This window comes from Stegostoma tigrinum, chromosome 31 (assembly GCF_030684315.1).
Source record: "Stegostoma tigrinum isolate sSteTig4 chromosome 31, sSteTig4.hap1, whole genome shotgun sequence".
Taxonomy (NCBI): Eukaryota; Metazoa; Chordata; class Chondrichthyes; order Orectolobiformes; family Stegostomatidae; genus Stegostoma; species Stegostoma tigrinum.
In genome coordinates, this window is record NC_081384.1 from 28,457,900 (window position 1) to 28,481,495 (window position 23,596).

The window sequence follows — 23,596 nt, forward strand, 5'->3', positions numbered from 1 at the left end:
AACAAGGTGGCAGGTTACTGCCTGAATGGCTGGCAATTGGGAGAGAGGAAGGGTGCAGTGAGACCTGGATGTCCTTCTGCACCAGTCGCTGAAGGTAAGCATATAGGCGCAGCAGATGGTAAAAATGACAGATAGTATATTGGCCTTCACTGCAAGAGGCCTCAAGCACAGGAGCAGAGATGTGTTGTTGCAATTGTACAGGGCCTTAGTGAGACTATACCTGGAATATTGTGTCCAGTTTTGATATCCTTTTCTGAAGAAGGGTGCTCTGGCTCTTGAGGGAATGCAGTGAAGATTTACCAAGGGGATGGTGAGAGTGACGTATGAAGAGAGATTGACTATGTTTGCTGGAGTTCAGATGAAGTGGGGGGAAGGGGGAATCTCCTATGAACTTATAAAAATCTATCAGGGCTAGACAGGGTAGAGCAAGGAAGGATGTTCTCTACTGGGTGTGTCCAGAACCAGGGGTCACATTCTGAGGATTTGGAGTAGACCACTTAAGACAGAGATGAGCCATTTCTACACTCAGATTCATGAGCCTGCAGAATTCATCACCACAGGAAGTAGTTAATTCCAAAACATTGAATGTTTTCAAGAGGGGCTAAATATAGCACTTGGGATCAAAGGTTCCACAGAGAAAGCAGGAGTAGTCTACTGAGTTGGATGATCAGCCATGATTGTAATGGATTGTGGAGCAGGCTCGAAGGAACTGGAGCAGGCTATTCAGCCCTATCTTGTATGTTTCTGTGCTTCAATCCAGCAATCTCCTAACAAACTAAATAGTGCTTATCTTTGAGGCTTTCCAACAGGCATATGCCCCACCAGTCTCTGAATATTAGAAGTGACCTGATGAGTCCCTTAAGTGGGTATTAATTATCCACTTAAAGATCTCGATTGGGTTCTTCACACTTTAGATTTAACTGAATCTCACTCGATCCCAAAACTCTCTAACCTGATTAAACACCTCAACTACATCCAAAGCCACTTTGCACTTGGGCATATGTTATGCCCGGGGAGAAAACTCCTTTTTTACATAAACTGCCATTGTCATGTTGTATGTCCACCTGAAAAGGTGGATATGGTTTAATGTCTAATCTGAAAAACGGTCCTCCAACAGGTCATTGAGGAAAATGGGGAGCTACCAAGCTAGACAACATAATGGCATCAAATCAACACATACAAGTATCTAAATTGTGTGGTCACTTGTGAAGCTTGAGCCAAGGCTGGCTCTGCTGCCTATTATCCTGCTTTGGACAGCATCACATGGAATCCTACTGTGAAATGTTTTTCTCTTTTTAATTCTGCTGTATTACATGTGATTATCACAAGTTTTCCAGAAGTAGGAATCACCATTTTTGTTTTACTTCTCCTAGATGTTGAGTGTCAGCTCTAAACATTCTCAACATGGCATTTTTCAGGAAGTATATAAATTGTGAAAACAATAAGAGGAATATGAATACATTATCACATTGAAAGATGAAACTCTTGCATGGGTTCTGTATTCATTCTGTTTCTTTTCCACTTTAGCTGTTGACTTTTAAATATTTATACTTAATCAGACAATTGGGAGAGCAGGCTAGGAGCTATTCTTGAACGTGGCAGTGCTTGACAGCTCAATTATTTGTAATGTAAACATGATTTAGATTCATGTTGATTTGATGCCATTATATTGTCTAGTTTAGTAGCGCTCAATTTTCCTCAATGACTACATCATTGTAGTATATATTTTTGAAAAAAATTGACAGTGGACAGCATGTTCACTAGGATGCAATTACAATTTTGTTTTTCAAGACTTGCCATGTTTTAATAAGCTAAACCAGAGTTGTCATAACTACAGCCTGTGCCCCATGCAACCCACGGCCCCAGCGTTGAAGCTCTGCCCCATGCAACCCACGGCCCCAGTGTTGAAGCTCATCCTGTTGGTGTTCCTCATTTGCCAGTTCTCATTCAGAAATTTTGTGAACTTCAGTTTGGGAAGAACTTAGGACGAGATGGATGTTTCCAAAATTAGAAAAGCAAGGCCTGCCTCTTACCTACATCCTAAAAGACAGCGAGGGTATGCATCCGCATAAATATCGATGCCACACTTCTGTTTTATCATTACCTTTCTCAATTCTTCCACTGCTTCTGAGTGATCTGACTGCAACACACATATGTTTATTCTAACTTAATATTGTGAAGAACAATACATTGTCTTCAGTCCCCACTATCACCTCTCTTTACCCAGCTGCTAACTCAACTTCTGTCTCTGGGAACTGTCTGAGGCCAAAGGATGTGGGTGCTCAGTCTTAATGTCGTATTTGGTGCCAAGATGAGCATCAATTACAGATCCACATCATGACTACAACATCCGAAGCATTGCCTGACTCACCCCTGCCTCAACTCAACAGCTACTGAAACATTCTTTAATCTTTTTGTTAGGTTTGACTATTTCATACCCTGCTGGCTAGCCTATCATCTTCCATTCTCCAGAATACTAACTCATCCCAGCCACTGCGCCCATACCTGACTCCTGAAAATTCCTATACTGGCTTTAAATCCCTCCTTGGCCTACCTCTTCCCCACATTTGTTACTTTCTCTAGCCTTACAACTGTGATCTTTATCCAGACTTCTGTCTGGAGCATTCTTGATTTTTTTTTTCCAGTCAAACTGCTACCTTGAATTTTCCACTTCAACAGCGATGAAAGATGACAAAATAAATATATATTAATCATTTTGTTTTGATACTTGCAGGAAAGTTACAACTGGGAGACTGATATTCAGTGATTGGTAAAAAGAAGTTTCAGCCCAATAGTGAATGAACTGGTTACAGAGTCTTAAAGTACTGCAGTACTGAACAGTGAATTTTCAGCTACTGTGTATGGAGTAGACTGTTTGAAAGCTGTCTGGCCTCTGATTGAAAAGGATCAAGACCAAGCTCAGGAATTTGAGTTGTACCGATGTCTGATTTTGGGATGATAACACACTGCACTCTTTAGAAAAGAGTGGTTAGACCTTGTAAAATAGCCAGAATCAGTTTTTTTTTCAGTACAGAGGTAGCAGCCTTGATGAAATACCCTAATCACGTAGACTATCAATGAACAAAGCTCAGCCGAAATGAGATATGTGAAACAACAAAGCTATTGTATTTGGAAAATCTATGAATTTGCAGTCCACAGTTGAGACATGGCTACATTCCTTTTAATGGAACACAAGCAGTAAAGACATTAAAAGTGTTATTGATGTGAGGAGGGTAGAAATTTAGAAGGTAGAATGGCAATTTGTCCATATGTCTTTTCTAAGATTAAATGTTATTGTAAATGATTCAGGAATAAAGGATGTGTTGTATAATTGGCTTAGAGATAAGTAATAGATGTGAGTTTTGTAAGGGCTACAGCACTGGCTACAGTAACTTTGCTGTCCGCAGAGTTCATTGTGGGAGTGGCCATGGATTGAGTTTATTGGGTAAAGCAAAAAGCATTTTCACTTACATTTTTGTAGATTTCCAAACCAGATTTTTTTTTCATTCAACAATAATGCAGTTAAAATAAGAAAATAATTCTGATTTAAGTTAATGGGAAAGTACTTGTTCTTGGACCACCAATAACCTTCCTCAATGATAAATTCTGGCATCTATGTCAGAATGTGAACATAATAGTTATGAATACAGTTTCAGAAGCCCTTTTTAGCAATGAGGTTTTCAAAAGGAACCATGTAGTGATAGACAAAATAGTTCACTAAAATTTTGGTATGTTAGCAGAACTTTAATTTTTTGCCTGCACTGACATTGGCTGCACATGCTAAGAATTTGTTGCAGATGTTAGGAGGATATGGTCCCTGTCAGTTTGTCTTTGGTTGAAATCCCAAAGTTCAATCACTAATGAGTGATCAGCCCCATCCAGGGAAGGAGTTACAATTAGTTTTAATTTGTCAGAGCATTTAAATGCTAAAATCAGGTAGAAAGGCTTTCATTAAAGCAAAAGTCTCAAAGAATTCAACAAGCCAAAAGGTATGAGGTAAGGCCAGGGGAAATCAGTTTCAGTCTGTGACTGTTATTTTATTATAAAGGACAGGGGCTTAAGGAATGGAAAGGCCTGAGGAAGATTATTAGTAAAGATAGACAAATAATAAATAGTCATACAGGATAATTGCCAAAAGGTGGGTATCAAAGTCAAATATTTATAGGAGGTTAGTAGATGGAGAAATGTAACTATGATAAGTGTAGCAGAGAAGGGGAGTTAATGGCCTAGTGGTATTATTGCTGGACTTTTAATTCAGAGACCCAGATGATGTTCTGGGGACCTGGGTTTGAATTCTGCCACAGCAGATGGAGGAATTTGAATTCAAGAAACAAAATCTGGAGTTAAGAATCTAATGATGACCATGAATCCATTGCCAGTTGTTGGAAAAACCCATCTGGTTCACTAATGTCCTTTAGCGAAGGAAACTGCCATCCTTACCTGGTCTGGCCTACATGGGAAATGGGAAATAAATGCTGTCTAGCCAGCAATGCCCAATGCCCATGGAGGAATGAAGGGAAAAAATAAGTGTAAAACATAAAAGCTGGTGAAACGTAAAGGATCATGGATGCGGGTTAGGCCATCCATGGATTGGGAACATAAAGTACAAAGATGGAAGGGGGAAAAAAAAACATAGTGTAAACTCTAACAGTGGGTCTGGGAGTGAACATGCCCCGAGAAAGAGATCACCATCTAACATAGAATGAAATCCTATTGATAGAAGGGGGAGGGTGTAGTTTACATAGACAAGAAATATAATACAAAGAAGAGTGCCACAAGGAACAGGAGCCCATGCAGTGGAGGAGATTTAGTGGCCGTAAACAAACTAGAAGACAGGTTGATAACAGATGCCAGACAACGAGGATTGCAAAGCTGAAGAAAATTTGGGGTAGACATAGAGGTGCCAGATAGAGGACACCCTGCTTTGTCACAGCTAGATATGCACCAAAAAGGCATCACTTGATGGGACGCAATGCTAAAGCAAGGCTAGTGGTACAAGGTTTTGAAGAACTGGGGGAATCTAAATCTGAAGATATTCACCAACAACAGGAAAAGCAATTTTGTTTTGTTTTTAATTTTTAGCAACCAATGCTTATTAATACAGATCAATTAGTAATAAATGTGCATTTCTGCAGGGAGATCAGCTTATGCAGTAAGTGTTTCTTCCTCCTCCAAAAAGGGCACTGAAGGCAGTGGGGGCAGTCTGGAAATTAAATATTTATTGGGCTTAAATAATGCCTTTAGAGTTTGGTACTTCTCAGTAAGGTCTGTCTTACTAAACCTGGGTTGCCTTCAGTTAAAAGAATGGACCATTCCATGTGCAATCAACATAAGACTCAGCTTTCAGACATCTTTATGATGCTTGTGGATGACTTTTTTTATTTTATGTGGCATGGGTACAGTGAAGGTTTATAGTTTCCCTTATGGGAAAAGGAGATAAATGTCTTTCATTTGGAAAGCTAAAAGGATCAGAATAGTAAACTGTAGCTTAGAGACTCTTGCTCTTGGTGAGGTAATAGATTTGCATTTTCCTTAGTGCAAATTTCAGAACAAATTCTAAAACAGGGATTCAGTAGCAAGGTACATTGGGATAACATACGCTCATTGTGACTTATTATCAATGAAATGTGCAAGTTTAAAAAGAAAACTGAAGATCCATAGAATCCTTTCAGTAAGAAACAGGCCATTTGGCCCAACAGGTCCACACCAACCTTCTGAAGCGCACCCTACCCAGACCCACCCTATCCCTGTAATCTCTCATCTCCCATGGCTAATGTACGTAACCTACACATCCTTGAGCGCTGTGGGAAATGTAGCATGGCTAATCCACCTAACATTTTTGTTTTGTATCGATTTAACTACAGTTTTAAAACAAAGACAATAGAGATCTCTGTGTAGCAATGGGAGGGTGGAAACAGTCAGCTGTCTGATTTTGGTTTACATAGAAATTAGCACCTTCTGAGAAAATTGATCATATAAAAAAAAATCCTTGAAACTCTGGGGAATGAAAAAATGCAAATATAATCTGTCACTTTGTATGATTGGTTTTTATCACAGATCTCTTGTAGATACTGGTATTTATCTAAGAAAAGGGTAATCTGTTGTCATTTAATGTGATCTGAAGGAATGCCTAAGGCTGAATGGAATGAGGGCACAGGATGATGAATATATTAATTTTTAAGTGTGTATGAATTGGTTACACAAATTTTGGGGGGTCACTAATCATTGGGTTGAATTTTATGGAGTGTGGCTAACTGAAATTAAACTCACATAAAAGTGTGGACTTGAATTCTGTTAGACACAGTTGCCCTTTGGACTATAAGAGTAGATAGCCAGGAAGTCCTGTATTTAAGAATGGGAGCAGAATATGTCTGGAAATTAAATGTGATCTTAACACCCGTGGGAGGGAAATTAGTGGAATTCTTAGTAATGGAGAGAATAGAAGATAATCTAGAAATGAGGATTATAGCAATGAAGTAGTGGATTTCCCAGGATCATTCTTGTGAACCTTCTCCAGACCCCTCAAAAGCCGGCACATCCTTAGATACGGGGTCCAAAACTGCTTGCAACATTCCAAACGTGGTCTGACCAATGCCTCACACAGCCATAGTAGTATATCCCTGCTGTTGTGTTCCAGCCCTTTTGAAATCAGTGTTACCATTGCATTTGCCTTCCCAACTTCGCACTGAATGTCCATGTTAACCTTAAGAGAATCCTGAACTAGGACTCCCAAGTCTCTGTGCTTCAGATCTCTGAAACCTTTCCTCTATGTACCAAATTGTCTACACCTTTTGTTCTCCTACCATTATGTATAGCCTCGCACTTTCCCACATTAGGAAAGAAGTGGCTGAAGAAATACATTCTCCCAGCCTGCCCCAATTTGTTATGAAGCCTCCTTGTTTCCACAATGCTACCTATCCCTCAACCTCTCTTTTTCATCTGCAAACTTAGCAATAATATCCTTAGTTATTTTGTCCAGATCACTAAATGTACAGCATGAATAGTTGTGATCCCAACACTGACCCCTACAGAACTGTGCTAGTCACTAGTTGCTATCCCCAATCTCCTGCCTTCTGCCAGTCAGCTAGTCTTCTATCCATGCCAGGGCCGTGCCCCACACCTTTGGGCTTTTATTTAGCAGCCTCCTGTTCAGCACCTTGTCAAGTGTATGTCCACTGGCTCTCCTTTCTCTGACTGACTTGTTACCTCAAAGAATTCTAACAGAATTGTCAGGCATGACCTCACCTTGATGAAGCTGTGCTGACTTGGCCCTATTTTACTATGCACTTCCAAGTACTCCTAAATCTCACCTTTAATGGCCTTTAAAATCTTTCTAATGACTGAGGCCAGGCTGAACTGTCTTTTGCCTCCCTCCTCCTTGTCTACGTTGGTGCCAACTTGGACCACACCTGGATCCTCCCCCTCTCTCCAGTATAATTCAAAGGGGCTGGATTCCTTTACCTTGGCACCAGACAAGCACCACATGGAACTCCTGATCCTGCTCACAATCTCAAGAAGAAAACACCTGCATCGGTTCAGCTTTTAAGTTAACCACTTACGAGGGGTGATTAAAATAAAATGACTGATCTCCAATTTTCCCACTTTTTTTTCTTGGTCAGAAGTGAATTTTTTGTCTTTGGGTTAAAAAATGTCTTCAATATAAACCTGTGACTTGCATTTCACAAGTAATTTTCAACAAATGACAAATTGTACAAGGAGAAGATATAAGTCCTAGTTGAACCACAGTTTAATTTTTTGTTTTTTGCCTTTCTGTTGATGCAGGGTGTTCCACCAAATTCACTTCGATTTTTGTTTGAAGGTCAGCGGATCACAGATCACCAAACACCTAAAGAGGTATGGGAGCATTATTTCTTACATAGTATTTGGGGACTCTCCATTATCTCGTGTAGCTGGTAACAAGGCTGAGAGCTGCTGAAGATTGCAGCAAGAATCAGGGGGACAATAGTCTAGTGGCATTATTGCTGGACTGTTAATCCGTAAACCCTGATAATGTTCTGGGGAGCCGGGTTCCAATCCCTCCATGGCAGATGCTGGCATTTGATTTCAATAAATATGTGGAATTAAGAATTCTGACGACTGAATCCATTGTCAATTGTCAGGAAAACCCATCTGGTTCACTAGTGTCCTTTTGGGGAAGGAACATGCCATTCCTACCTTGTCTGGCTTACATGTGATTCGAAACACACACCAATGTGTTTGACTCATAACTGCTGTCTGGGCAATTAGGGATGGGCGATAAATGCTGCCTAGCCAGCGATGCTGTCATCCTGTGAATGAATTAAAGAAAAGAAAAATTGGTGATTATTATGTTTTGGTGAGAAATGTTGCAAGAGATTGGAATGATCTCCTGCATTTGGCACCTTGAATCAGTATCAAACATACCTGATTAAACTATGTCACAGCCAGAAGCAAAATGAAACTTCCTCAACCCTGCCAAAATGTTTTTTATTTAAGCTTAAATGGAGACAAGTATCAATGTGAAAATGTAATCTTCATAACAGTTGTTCGTAGAATTTATCAACTCTGTGATATTTGGTGCATTTTGTTTAGTTATAAACTAAAATGTCAGGAGATGACTTGAAACTGCAGATAATTGTTTTCATCCTTGACTCTGAGTTGAACTAATCATTCTACAGCTGCAAGAACAACATCCTAACACAGTGACACACAGCACCTTGAAAACATTTAAGTTGCTATATTTAATCTTTCCCACTCCATTATTGTTGAAGTATGGGTGTGTAGACATGAGGCACTTCCAAATACCTGAAGCAGCCATTGCTCATGAATGTCAGCAACCTGTTTAATCATGCTAGTCTCCTTTGAAAGCCTGATCCAGTTATTATTTGATATTCATATAAATCCATTCCTGTTAGAGCCACTAGACAGTAATCAGACGAAGTAAATCCTCTCTTTTTTTTCCCTCTGACAAGGGAAGCACTTTTCGTACTACTGCAGTACCTGGCAGCCAACTCCAAATTTGCAGTAGTTAGTTATAAGCTTTCATGACTGTATGTCTCAGCCAGTCAGTGAGTAGACTCATTTGAGGTAGTGGGTTAAGCTGATTCCTGAAATACCATGAATTTGAAAGTTCTGTTGGAACTTAAATATGCTCTCTGATCCTGTTTTCTGTAACTGGATAAGTGTGGAATAAAACTTCACAGCATAGACCATTTAGGCCATCGCATTTTTTTTTTAAGGGCAGTATTTCCCAACCCCGAGGGTGGCAGACTGGAAGATGGGCCATGAAAGTGACAAGTCGTCATGTTCCTCTAAACCTCTCCCTTTTTTTTTCATTTATCTGTCAAAATGTCTTTTACATGTTGTAACTACCTACATCTACCACTTCCTCTGGCAGTGCATTTTACATAACCACTCTCTGTGGAAAAAGTTGTCCCTCGGGTTCCTTTTCTTAAAAATCTTTCTCCTCTCACTTAAAAATATGCCTTGCCCTATTGGGGGGGGTGGGGGAAGAAAAATTTGCTATTTACTTTCTCCTAACTCCCTCATGATTTTACAAACCTCTATATAAGGTCATCCCTCAACCTCATATGTTCCAGAGGTAGAGGTCTTAGTGTATCCAACCTCACTTTATAACTGAAACACTCCAGTGCCAGCAATGTCCTGGTAAATTTTTTTCCTACATCCTCACTGATTTACTGATGTCCTTCCTATTGCAGGGTGTCCTAGAAGAGCTATCCAATGAATTCTCTGCTTTTTTTGTCATCGGAACCCAGGAGTAGGAGTAGACCATTCAGCCCATCAAGCCTGCTCTACCAGTATAGACCATGGCGATCCTTTATGCCAATACAGTCTTCCCTCACTGCCTACACATTCAAAGGCTTCAGGAAACGTAGCAACTGCTATCTTGGCTATCGTGATTGAGCTTTCTCAGCTTGGTGCTCCATGGTAGAATTTTAGAGTGTAGAAATTTCTTCTGTCATTCCTATATAACTTGACTCTTTCTTTTATTCTGAGATGGTGTCACCTGGTCTTACTGTGCATCCCACCCCCTCCCCACAAGCCATGGGAAACATTCTTTCTGCATCAATTCTGTCTAGCCCTTTTACAAATTCACTGAGATCACCTCACATTCTTTTAACCTCTTGACAACATAAGCCCATCTCCTTTTATAGGACATCCCTATCATCCCAGGAGCTAATCTACTGAGCCTCTGCTACAGTCCCTATTTCTTAAGGGTTTCATTCCTTGTGTAAGGGAACTAAAACTGGGCGCAATACTCAAGCTGCAATGGCACTAAGTTTCCATACAGTTGAAGCACAGTATTCCTGTCTGTTTCCTTTTCACATATATGCCCAATTTTCTCGATCATACCTGTTTGTACATCCTATAAAATACATCTCAATTCTTTTTGAGTTTTAAAATGTTTACCCCAGGCTCTTTCATAGTGTTTTTGTTTGAGTCATTCTGACATGATAGCAAAATTCAATTTTGAAAAAATTCAGTTTACTATTGTACATCGTAATCATGCATCTTCTAAACTATATATTTCTTAAAAAAAAGTAAACACAATCACAATTCTTGCCTCCATCAGCACTATTTCTAAACATGAAAGCATCTAGGCGAGTAGATGAATAGGAAGGGCTTAGAGCAATATGAACCAAACGCTGGCAAATGGGATTAGGTCAGATTGGGATATGTTGCAAGTGTTGAAACAAAGGATCTGTTTCTGTGCTGTATGAGTCTGACTTTTTAAAGAATAAAATGTGCCCTGACTACATAGCCCTGCTGGTTACTCAGAGTTCCTTGCCAAAACATCTGTGTTTTTGGATGCTTTGAATCTCGAGAATACTACATCAGTATCAGCCAGATGTTAGTAATGTTAACAGTTCTCAGATAAGGAGCTTGAAAATTTCTCGCCTCTTTCTGTGAAGCCTCTGACTATGTTGACTTTCACCAGAACTTTTTCCTGAAATGCCAGAAGCAATTGCTTGTAATTATATCATACAACCATTTACGTATCTCTTAACATTGAGAGTTACTGAAGTAATATGTCAGTTTGAATATATAATTCATGGCCATCTCATTAAAGACAGCTCCCTTTATCCAGAGCACTGAAAAATGCGTGTATACATCCATAACGAGAGTGGGAACTGATTTCTTATTCAGCAGCAGTAGTTCGAGTATTGATACTGATTAGATCCCAACTGATGGTAATACTGAACAAGTCAGATCCCAAAATGGACTTGATGGATTGTCTATTTAAAGCTTTTTTGCATTTGATTAACATGGTTCATCATCACTGAAATGTTCACGTGAGGTTGCAGATGTTATACTCTGAAGTTAATTTCACAAAACAATAAAGCTAAATACATAAACATTATACAAAGTTTCAACCTTTTTTCCCCAAACACTTTTTTTTTGGAGATTCAAGTCTAGAGAAATGCCACTGTTATTTCAACTTATTAAATCTTTTCTTGGCTGTTGTCCGGTTCCTCTTGCCTGAACTGTAGGGACAAGTTTGCAGTTCCTTTCAGAGTCGGATGGCATTGTTGTGATCATAGTTTCATCTTATCAGCACTCCCTTGCAGACAAGGGTGACTTTCTCTTTTCCACACTCTGAATCCATAGGTGGTTGTACAGTATAATGTAAATTGGCAGACTCTGCCACACTTGGGGAAGGGGGTGGTCACAGCAAGTGGTGGATGGGGTGTTGGTGTGGCAGCATGCTCCTTTTGCTGTTTTTTGCCTGGCATACACTTTTTCCCATCAGCAAATCTCAGTACTTGGTGTCTTTCTAGATGCTGCTCCTTCCCTTTGTCTTGAGCCAGTGATTCCTGGGTGTCTGTGGGAATGCAGCACTTGTGAGGCCTTGAGGGTATCCTTGAAGCATTTCCTTTGTCCACCTGTGGCTTCCCTGCCATTTCAGCTGGGAGTAGAACACCTGCTTGGGGAGTCTTATGTCAGTCATGTGGACAACATGCCCAGTCTATCTCAGCTGATCAAGAGTGGACAGTGCATTGGTGCTAGGGATGTTGGCCTGATAGAGGACACTGATGTTGGTGCATCTGTCCTCCCAGTGGATTCTCAGGATCTTGTGCAGGCAGTGGTAGTAGTACTGCTGCAGCACCTTTTGAAGTGTTTGAGCCATATAGGATGGCAGGACACCACAGCTCTGTATACCATGAACTTGGTGTCAGATCTGATGTTGTCCTGAAGCACCCTTGTCCTCAGCTGGCAGAAGGGGGTGCTGGATCTCTTCCTCAGTAACTGCTTTGGTTGACGGGACTGTTCTGGGGTATTGCAATGGCCAATGTTTTCTAAGGCCTTCCCATGCACTTTGAGACTGCACCTCCAGTGCTGGGCCATGTTGGTCAGGACGTTCATCTTGCATATATATTTTCCTGTAAGGGTTTTACTAATTTGGAGTCTGCCTCAGTAGCCAGTGAAAGCAGGGTGATTGCATATTTTTAGGCTATTAGGTAGATAAATTTTTGTTAGGTAAGAGAATCAGAGGAAATACATCTAGATCAGCCTTGATGTTACTGAATTGTGGAGCAGGCCACAAACTCCTTGATGTTTAGAAGAATGAGAGTCGATCTTTATTGAAATATACAAGGGACCTTGGAGGACTTGACAGGATATCTGCGGAGAGGTTGCTTCCCTTGTGGGAGTGTCTCGAACCAGAGGATATAATCTCGGTAAGTGGTTACCCATTTTAAGACAGATGAAGAATTTCTTCTCTGAAAGCCAGACACGTGGAGACCTCTTTTAGAGAATAGATATATTTTATAAAAGGAAAAGTTAAGAAATTGTGTACCTAAACAAACTGCAGGGTTGAAAATGAACCAAAATGTACACTCTCTCTTTCTTTTTCTCTGTTTCTCCCTCAATCTGCTTTCCATTCGCTGATCCACCATACAGTCTCATAGCACTTTGTTCTGCTGCCAACCTGACCTGACTCCCCTCTTTCACCTTCACGCTTGCCAGTGCTGGTACCAAAATCCCAATTGTTTTTTTCTCTTTTAAGTAGGTTGTTGTAACCTGAGAATGTTTCGTGGTGGGGACAGTTTTTATTTATAAATCACCCCCAAAAGAAAGCACCACAGTAACACCAAAGAGAAGACAAATAGTGGCAACTATCCATTAACTATTAAGTTCTGAGATTCTGCTCTGAATGAATGGAATTTTCTCTTTTGTTTTCTTACCCTCCTCTCTCTTGCGCGATTATCCTTCACTGTTGAAAGAGGCCATTCAACCTCTTGTGTCTACATCAACCCTCTGAAGAACATCCCACCCAGACCCCATCCCCATAACCCCACGTTTCCCCGGGCTAATGCACCTAGCCTGCAGAGGTCATGACACTATATGCAATTTAGCATGGCCAATCCATCTAACCTGCACATCTTTGGACTGTGGGAGAAAACCAGAGCACCGTGTGGAAACCTATGCAGAAACTGGGAGAGCGTACAAACTGCAAACCCCAATTTTTTTTTATTTCTGGGGGGTGGGTGGGTGTGCGCAGAGGGTTTCTTTGTGTGCATTTTTCCTGTTTCTCCCATATTGCTGAGCCAACTGCACAATCAACAGTTTCTTCCTTCCTGCCATTGTTTCTACCCAATCCATTCCTCTGGAGGAGCAGCTTCTTGCATACTCTGCTTTTCCCATACACTCCGCTCCTCCAGTCAAACTCTGCATTTCCTCCCATTGTGCCTGCGCCTGTAGTTCTCCATGACTAGACCACAGAAAAGTGATATCATATGGGGGATGCCTTTCTTAAATATTTTACCCCTGTCTTTGGTTTATTGTGTCATAACAGGACACATTCATCTGTGTCTTTCACACTTCCATGCTTTCTTATTTGGAGAAGTTATCCTTTTTTGTAGAGTTCAACTCTCTTCAGATCCCACAGCAAGACTTCCCCAGTGAGAGATCCGGGAAGTGTCTTTCTTGATTTCTCTTTTTGTGATTGCTGCAGTCTCAAAAATCCAAGTTTGGTACTTCACATTCTAATCTCTATTATAGTTACTTAAGTTTTAATTCATTCCTTTTGATAGAATTAACCCATTGTCCTGCCTTCTGTCCATAATGATTGGGCAAATCCAAGGTAGGACGTTAATTCCATGTCTGAGAAAGAGCTGATTTCTGTCCAGGATTAGTGCGGTCCAGTGGATGAGGATAGTTTTAACAACCAGCCACCTCCACTTGGAAACTGGGACTGACTGATATCTCTGAATTTGAATAAGTACCAACAACAGATCTGAATTAATTGAAACCTAGAAAATAGGAGAAAGAATAAGCCATTTGTCCCTTCCAGCCTGTTCCACCATTCAATATAACGGCTGATCTACCAACTCCATATGCTGTCTTTCTCTTCGCCGCCGCCCCCCCCTCCCCCCCAACTTTTCATCCCATACCATTTGATCTCTTTAGCCCGAATAGCTGTATCTGACTCCTTGAAAACCTGTAATGTAAATGCTGCCGGTATTTCTCAGTAGTGAATACTGTAAGGATGTAGCATATTTTTGTCTTCTTTAATATTAGCTTGAGGACATTCTTAGTTTCACCTATTTCATATGATGACAATCTGGAAACAGACTGCAGAAATTAGAAGCATGGAGATGAAGCTAATGTGAACCAGAGGAGCCAGAAAGTTGACGTTTTGGTTTGGGACCCTTCAGAAGTGGGGCAGGAAAAGGGAATTAGGGAATAAATAGAGGAAATGTTGGGGCTGTGGAAGGTAAGTGGGATGGTAATAGGTGGGTTCAGGTAGGGAGTGGTGAGGATTTGTCAGTGGGATGAGAGGGATGGATAGTTGGAGAGAAGATGGACAAGTTGTGTAAGGTCAAGGTGGCAGGGATGAGGAGGAAGCTTGGACATGGGATGAGGTTGGGGGTGGGGGTATTTTTTTAAAAACTAGTGAATTCCATGTTAAGACCATCGGGTGACAGACAACAACACCTTCTGGTCACAAGCTATTTTAACTCCCCTCCCACTCCCTCGGTGACATGTCCATGCTGGGCCGCCTCCAGTGTCACAATGATGCCACCCGCAAACGGGAGGAGCAACACCTCATTCCACCTCGGGAGCATGCAGCCTACATTGGACATGGCATTCACTAGTCACCCGCAGTCTTGTCCCATATCCAAGCCTCTCCCTCATCCCCTTCCTTGACCTGACACAACCTGTCCATCTTGTCTCCCACCTATCCGCCCCACCTACCCCACTGACCAATCCCTACCACTGCCTACATGTAGTCCCTTATCACCAACCCATATACCTGGCCCAGCTCTGCTCCTCCTTTCTATTTTTAATTCCCAACTCCCAATTACCCCCACGCCAAACGCGCAGCACCAGTTCTGAAGAGTCCCAACCCGAAACGTCAACTTTGCTGCTCCTCTGATGTGGCCTGGCCTGGCCTGCTATGTTCCTCCAGATCCATACTGTGTCGTCTCCGACTCCAGCATCTGTGGTTGTTATATTATAACATAATGACATAAAACAATACAGCGCAGAACAGGCCCTTCGGCCCTCGATGTTGCGCCGACCTGTGAACTACTCTAAGCCCCACCCCTACACTATCCCATCATTATCCATAAGATTATCCAAACTCTGTTTAAATGCCCCTAATGTGGCTGAGTTAACTACGTTGGCAGGCAGGGCATTCCATGCCCTTACCACTCTGATTAAAGAACCTGCCTCTGACATCTGTCTTAAATCTGTCACCCCTCAATTTGTAGCCATGCCCCCTTGTACAAGCTGAAGTCATCATCCTCGGAAAAAGACTCTCGCTGTCCACCCTATCTAATCCTCTGATCATCTTGTATGTCTCTATTGAACCCCCTCTTAGCCTCCTTCTCTCCAATGAGAACAGACCCAAGTCCCTCAGCCTTTCTTCATTGGGCTTCTGCTCCAGACCAGGCAACATCCTGGTAAATCTCCTCTGCATCTTTTTCCGATGCTTCCACATCCTTCCTGTAATGGGGTGACCAGAACTGCATGCAATATCTCTGAAGATTGTATGAATTGGTTTTTTAAACCTGCGTACATTATTTTCTTAGATAACAAAGTGTGGGGCTGGATGAACACAGCTGGCCAAGCAGCATCTTAGGAGCACAAAACCTGACGTTTCTGGCCTAGACCCTTCACCTGAAATGGGGGATGGAGAGAGGATTCTGAAACAAATAGGGAGAGAGGGGGTGGCGGACTGAAGAATGATCAAGGAGAAGATAGGTGGAGAGGAGAGCATGGGTGGATAGCAAATGTGGTTCCCCTGTTCAAGAAGGGGAGTAGAGACAACCCTGGTAATTATAGACCAGTGAGCCTTACCTCAGTTGTTGGTAAAGTGTTGGAAAAGGTTATAAGGGATAGGATTTATAATCATCTAGAAAAGAATAAATTGATTAGGGATAGTCAGCACGGTTTTGTGAAGGGAAGGTCGTGCCTCATGAACCTTTATTGAGTTCTTTGAGAAGGTGACCAAACAGTTAGATGAGAGTAAACCGTTTGATGTGGTGTATATGAATTTCAGCAAGGCGTTTGATAAGGTTCCCCACAGTAGGCTATTGTACAAAATGCAGAGGAATGGAATTGTGGGAGATATAGCAGTTTGGATCGGCAATTGGCTTGCTGAACGAAGACAGAGGGTGGTAGTTGATGGGAAATGTTCATCCTGGAGACCAGTTACTAGTGGTGTACCGCAAGGGTCGGTGTTGGGTCCACTGCTGTTTGTCATTTTTATAAATGACCTGGATGAGGGCGTAGAAGGATGTGTTAGTAAATTTGCAGATGACACTAAGGTGGTGGAGTTGTGGATAGTGACGAAGGATGCTGTAGGTTGCAGAGAGACATAGATAAGCTGCAGAGCTGCGCTGAGAGGTGGCAAATGGAGTTTAATGCAGACAAGTGAGGTGATGCACTTTGGTAGGAGTAACCGGAAGGCAAAGTACAGGGCTAATGGTAAGATTCTTAGTAGTGCAGATGAGCAGAGGGATCACAGTGTCCATATACACAGATCCTTGAAAGTTGACCCAGGTTGACAGGGCTGTTAAGAAGACATAGTGTTTTAGCTTTTATTAATAGAGGGATCGAGTTCCGGAACCAAGAGGTTATGCTGCAGCTGTACAAAACTCTGGTGCGGCCGCACTTGGAATATTGCATACAATTCTGGTCACCGCATTATAAGAAGGATGTGGAAGCTTTGGAAAGGGTGCAGAGGAGATTTACTAGGATGTTGCCTGGTCTGGAGGGAAGGCCTTACGAGGAAAGGCTGAGGGACTTGAGGCTGTTTTCATTAGAGAGAAGAAGGTTGAGAGGTGACTTAATTGAAACTTATAAAATAATCAGAGGGTTAGATAGGGTGGATAGGGAGAGCCTTTTTCCTAGGATGGTCATGGCGAGCACGAGGGGGCATAGCTTTAAATTGAGGGGTGAAAGATATAGCACAGATGTCAGAGGTAGTTTCTTTACTCAGCGTAGTAAGGGAATGGAACGCTTTGCCTGCAACGGTAGTAGATTCGCCAACTTTAGGTACACTTAAGTCGTCATTGGATAAGCCTATGGACGTACATAGAACATAGAACATTACAGCACAGTACAGGCCCTTTGGCCCTTGATGTTGTGCCAACCTGTCATACCGATCTCAAGCACATCTAACCTACACTATTCCATGTACATCCATATGCTTATCCAATGACGACTTAAATGTACCTAAAGTTGGCGAATCTACTACCGTTGCAGGCAAAGCGTTCCGTTCCCTTACTACTCTGAGTAAAGAAACTACCTCTGACATGGAATAGTGTAGGTTAGATGGGTTTCAGATCGGTATGACAGGTCGGCACAACATGGAAGGCCGAAGGGCATGTACTGTGCTGTAATGTTCTATGGGTGGGGAGGTAGAGAGCGGATAGGTCAGTATGGGGAGGACGGACAGGTCAAGGGGGCAGGATGAGGTTAGTAGGTAGTAAGTGGAGGTGCGGCTTGAGGTGGGAGGAGGGGATAGGTGAGGAGGGTAGGCAGGTGGGGATGAGCTGGGCTGGTTTTGGGATGCAGTGGGGGGAGGGGAGATTTTGAAGCTGGTGAAATCCACATTGATACCCTTGGGCTGCAGGGTTCCCAAGCGGATATGGGTTGCTGTTTCTGCAACCTACAGGTGGCATCATTATGGCACTGCAGGAGGCCCAGGAAGGACATGTCGTTTAAAGAATGGGAGGGGGAGTTGAAATGGTTTGCAACTGGGAGGTCTAGTTGTTTACTGCAAACCGAGTGTAGATATTCTGCAAAGCGGTCCCCAAGCCTCCGCTTGGTTTCCCCAATGTAGAGGAACCCACACCGGGTACAGCGGATGCAGTACACCACATTGGCGGATGTGCAGGTGAACATCTGTTTGATGTGGAAAGTCTTCTTGGGGCCTGGAATGGGGGTGAGGGAGGTGGTGTGGGGGCAGGTGGAGCACTTCCTGTGATTGCAGGGGAAAGTGCCGCGTGTGGTGGGGTTGGAGGGGAGTGTGGAGCGGACAAGGGAGTCATGGAGAGACCACTCTCTCCAGAAGGCAGACAGGGGTGAGGTTGGAAGAATGTCTTGGGTGGTGGGGTCAGATTGTAGATGGCGGAAGTGTTGGAGGATGATGCGTTGTATCTGGAGGTTGGTTGGGGTGGTATGTGAGGACTAGTGTGAATTCTCTTTTGGCGGTTATTGCGGGGGCGGGGTGTGAGGGATGAGGTGTGGGAAATATGGGAGGCACGGTCGAGGGCATTCTCGACCACTGCGGGGTGGGTGGTGGGGGTAAGTTACGGCCCCAAAATTCTAACCCCTATTCCCAATTCCTTCGCCTCCGCCGCATCTGCTCCCAGGAGGAGGCATTCCACTCCCGCACATCCCAGATGTCCTCGTTCTTCAAGGGCTGCACCACCCCCCCCACACCCCCCGCAGTGGTCAAGCACTGTGTGTGTGTGTGTGTGTGTGTGTGTGTGTGTGTCTCTCTCGCTCTCGCTCTCTTGCGTGCGCGCTCTCGCTTTTTCGTTCTTTTTTTTCTTTCTCTCTCTCTCTCTCTTTCTTTCCCCCACCCCTTCACATACGCAATGTGTAATTGCCAAAGTGATAAATATTTTTAAGTGTTCATTCAGCCCCACACGTTGGGGTATTCTGCAGTTCCCATTATCTCTGTTTACATTATTTTCTTATTTTTCTTTTGATTATAGTGCTTAGTATGCAACAGCCATTGCTCTTATCGTTTAATAAATTAATATCATTAGGCCAGAATTTTCCACTTGTAATTTGGAATCCTTCCCCCCCCCCCCCCCCCACCCCCCGTTCTCTTTCCCATCCCGCCTCAGATAACACAATTTGTAATTGCCAAAGTGATAAATATTTTTAAGTGCAAATTTCCTTTGACAATTATTGGTGTTAGTCATATTTTGTGGTGTAAAATCACAATGGAAATGCTAAAATATTTGCTAGTAAACCTGGTGACTGGCTTATTGGGCTGTTTTTGCAAAACATCCAGCAAGTTATTTATTTCTCTTTTTTTCTTCCAGTTTGTTTTCTTTTAAATCTTGTTTTACATTTTCATGATAATCATTCTTGATGTTAAGAGGTGTGGTGGGTGACTGAGTGTGATGTGATGGTACTGCATGAAATAGCCTGCTTGAAGCATCTACCATTTCTTTTAAACAGCAACTTTCAGGCACTTGAATACAATAATGTTGTTTTTATATTTAAAACCAATACAGTACATGACAATCTCTTAAACTGAGTGCATCAGAAAAAACCTCCAACACAGCCCTGATAGATACCAACGCCAGATGCCACTAACTTGTTTAGAATTTGGAGATCTTTAACTCCCCAAATTCAAACTAGTATTTAGTTAATTGTTGGAGATGGCCACACAAGTGCCTACTAATGTCATTTTAGCTTGTGTTCAGAGTACTGGAATATTCCTTAATTATGTATTAATTGTTCAACGTTTCCCTGGATGTTGACTCTTTTAAAACCAATAATTCATTATACAAGTTGTAACAAATTACTTTCAGCTCAATGTGTTTCTCTCTCCACACTTGCTGCTAGACTGCTGAGTTTCCCCAGCACTTTCTGGTTTTAATTCATATGCGACTTGTTGCAGTTGTGACTAATGCAATTGCTTAAACCTGATGCTCAAGCTGAATATGGGCATTGACATTCCTGTTTTCCCAGCATCTTCTAATCATGCTAATTTTTATAACAAGGAAGTGAATGTCTTGAACCATGACATTTCTGACTGTTCTAGGAATTGAGTTTCTATGAAGCAGTCTGCAGTCTTTCCTGTAGAGATTTATTTATAAAACTGGTTCGTAAGCATGTTCAGCCCCTCTCACCCCAGCACTTTTTTCCTTTCAAAGCTTGGGATGGGCTTGGACATCCAACCCTTTTGACTGCTTTGATTCCAACTTGGACTGGAACTTGAAATTCCAGAGACTACTTTCGATTTACAACTTTTGAATATAGCTTACTCGCCTCAAGTCGATTTGACACAGATTGTGCAGGATAAACACCTTTTGTGATAGGCTATCTGAAAATCATTACATGTTACTATGTGTATTTTTTTTTGTTTACTCCCTCAGCTTGGCATGGAGGATGAAGATGTGGTTGAAGTTTATCAGGAACAGACAGGAGGATGGTTGAGAGCTTAATTGCTGGTATCAGAATCCCAATCATCTGTATAATTTCTTTATTGTTTCTTGTCGGCTGTAATCACTGATTTTATATATTAAAAAAAATGAAAAAAAGATAACTTTCTTTCATATGGTTTGTACGACAGTTTGATGCCCAGCTGGAAATTCTTATTTTCAGTATGTACTGTAATACAATTAATTCCATATATTCAGCATAAATGGCAACGAAATGTCAACTGAGATTTTTTAAAAGAGCAGTTTGTGACTTGAGTACCTTTATAAATTAATATTTTTCATTACATAAAGACCATTTTGGAAGGTTTTTTCCAATTTGTCAGAAAAGTGGGTTTAAGAATGCTGTGTGAAGGTTTCTTGCGTAAAGTTATGTTCTAAAGTATACATTCCCAAACCTCAGTCTGAAAATTGTAAGATAAAATTAGCAAATTACATTTTAATGCATCTCTTTGCCTCCTTTTATTATTTGGCCAGAAGAATTTAAATGCTTTCAATTCAGAGACTTCTGGGCATTTTGGGGGGAAAAAAAAAGGGCAGTCCATTGGCTATAAGGTGGTTATACACTTGCAGGCTTTTTTTTAAAATGTGGTGCAGCAGTAGTTTGAAATATCACTGCTGCCTTTGTATGACAAGAAAATACCCTTGAAAAAATACATTGTCACTGTGTGCAAGAATCAGTATTTGTCATGTTCCTGTTTTAACCCTTTAACCCACTTAAACCTATTTGTGTTTCAGAGCAAAATGCTCAGAACTTTGTTCGGTTATCTCTTTTGAAAGTAACATGGTAAGTTTGTGATATAAATGCAGAAAAGCTGTGCAGTTCAAGAAATACTTCAGGAAAATTGAATGGCAGACAGACTGCACTGCTGCCCTAAACTTTTCAGTGAAATCAGCCATTTGAGGGTTACATAGGGATTACTCATGGAAGATACTGGCAGGAAACAATTCAGATATGTTTGGTCTTGTCATTTGTAGATATCGGTTGATCTGGTTTAATTTTAGGAAAGGGTTTCTTTTAAGTGAATACCTCAATTTACTCTCAATCATTCATGCTATTTTGTTTGCTGTTGTCGAACTGGCAGATACGACATTCAATTTTATTTTCAGTTTTCTTATTTGTATGTACTTTATATGCATCAGGAGTTTAGATCCACAGGTTTACTGCTAATCTGTTGGTAAGAACCAACATAGAGAATTTTTGAGAGAACAGATATGAATAGTTGTAAATGGATTTTAGAAATTTGTACATGATAAAATTTGGAAGGCGTTTTTGATTACTCTTTCAGAATATGGTTCAGTCAGGCTGGATTGAATGGATATGTACAGAAAGGGGGGGAAGAAGCTGTTTTCCAATTATCAGTATGCAGACAATACCAACGCTTTTTTAAAACCATTATGACCACACCATCAGATGAATTGTAACTATTTGCCTAACAAGCTTAAAATATTATTTTCCCCAAGTACCAACTGTATCAAGTACAATGATGAGAGCATTTTAAAAAAAAATTGAAATTTCATTTTCAGTGATTTGGTTTAATGCGTTAGCAACCCAGTTTTTAATTTGTATTTTCTTTTGCTCATGGAATTCTCAAAATTTATTATGCAGTTCATAAGATATGAATGAGGGTTGTTCAACTTTGTGCATAATCTTATGATTATTATGTTAAGATGTTGAATAAAGACATGTTGAGAAAATAGTGATCAGAACACTTATTCATAACATGTAATCTTATTTCTATTTATAACACCTGCACAATTTTACTCACGACTTGGCAGTAATAATTCGTCAAATGTTATAGCTCTGTCCTTTTCAGATATAGTGCTCAAGTTCAAATTCAGCCTAAACTGATGCGGTCAAAACCTTTTGACAAAGTTTATACAAGAAAAATGATTGGCACAGTCTTGAATGTCTCTTACTTTCTAATGAGTTTTGCGTCCATAGCACTATACTTACCACATAGAAATGTATTGACCAAAATCATAACTGAAATACGTCCTAATTTCTTCATACTAATCCTTATCTCTGTAACCACTTGCATTTTTAAAACCTTTTATGCTTTTCCAATTCTGGTCTCTCGCATATCCTTTTTTAAAAATTGTTCCATTATTGGCAGCTGATCCTTTAGCTGCCTTGACTCTATAAGCTTTCAAATTCCTTGCGCAAGGTTATCTGCCTCACTACTTCTGCCCTTTTCAAGATGCTTCTTCAAATCTGCCGCTTTTGGTCACAACGCTTTTTTTAGATGTGTGGTTCAGTATGAAATTTTATTTTGATTATGTTCCTCTGAAGTGCCTTGGGATGCTTTACAGCATTAAAGGCGCTATATAAATACAACTTATGTTAGAAATGGAAGATTCACACTAATTTTTTAGGAATTGTCCTACTGAATTTGCTAGAAAAAAAGACATAACTGGTTGGTGTGTGAGGAAGCCTATACCTACCCATGTTGAAGTTGATCCAGGAATCCTTAGTACTTCTGTTCTTGGTGCTAAAAGTGTAAAAACAATCTATTCTTTTGCAAATTTTTCTCACTTTCCAAAAAATGACATGTTTGACGTATGTAAAGATTAATTGTACAATAAATGCTATGGATGGTCTGTTCCTTGCTTATTTCACACTTTATTTGCAATAATGAAAATAAATTTGTATGTTTAATTTCTAACATCTCTGAAATATAAGGGAAGGAAAATGCTCAGGTTTCAGTGAACATGTCAAATAACCAGCATTTAAGATTGATTGCCTCATTAAGAATCTGGTTAAATTAGTCTTGGAGTAAATGTTTTTGTGGTATTTTGCCAAATTGATATAATTTAGCACTATAATGTAGCATTACACTACACAATATCAGGCCATTGAATTCTCAATACTACTGGCTGCTGTAAAAGGTTACTGATATTGGTTAAAGTAAGATGTAGTAGATAATTTTAAGAAATTGTAAAGACTAGGAAGATCT

The 23,596-nt window shown here is 41.0% G+C and overlaps 1 protein-coding gene across 2 annotated transcripts in view; it reads left to right on the forward strand.

Moving 5' to 3' along the window:
* sumo1 (small ubiquitin like modifier 1) overlaps positions 1-23,240 on the forward strand; it is a 38,257-nt gene extending 15,017 nt beyond the window's left edge. The window contains exons 4-5 of one of the 2 annotated variants that reach the window (XM_048560427.2): positions 7,783-7,854; positions 20,577-23,240. In XM_048560427.2, coding sequence (XP_048416384.1) covers positions 7,783-7,854; positions 20,577-20,645 — 141 coding nt within the window. In that variant the 3' untranslated portion in view covers positions 20,646-23,240. Of the gene's footprint in view, positions 1-7,782; positions 7,855-9,698; positions 11,369-20,576 lie in introns of those variants that run through there. The other variant, XM_048560428.2, reaches the window with a different exon arrangement.
* The last annotated feature ends 356 nt before the right edge of the window (positions 23,241-23,596 follow it).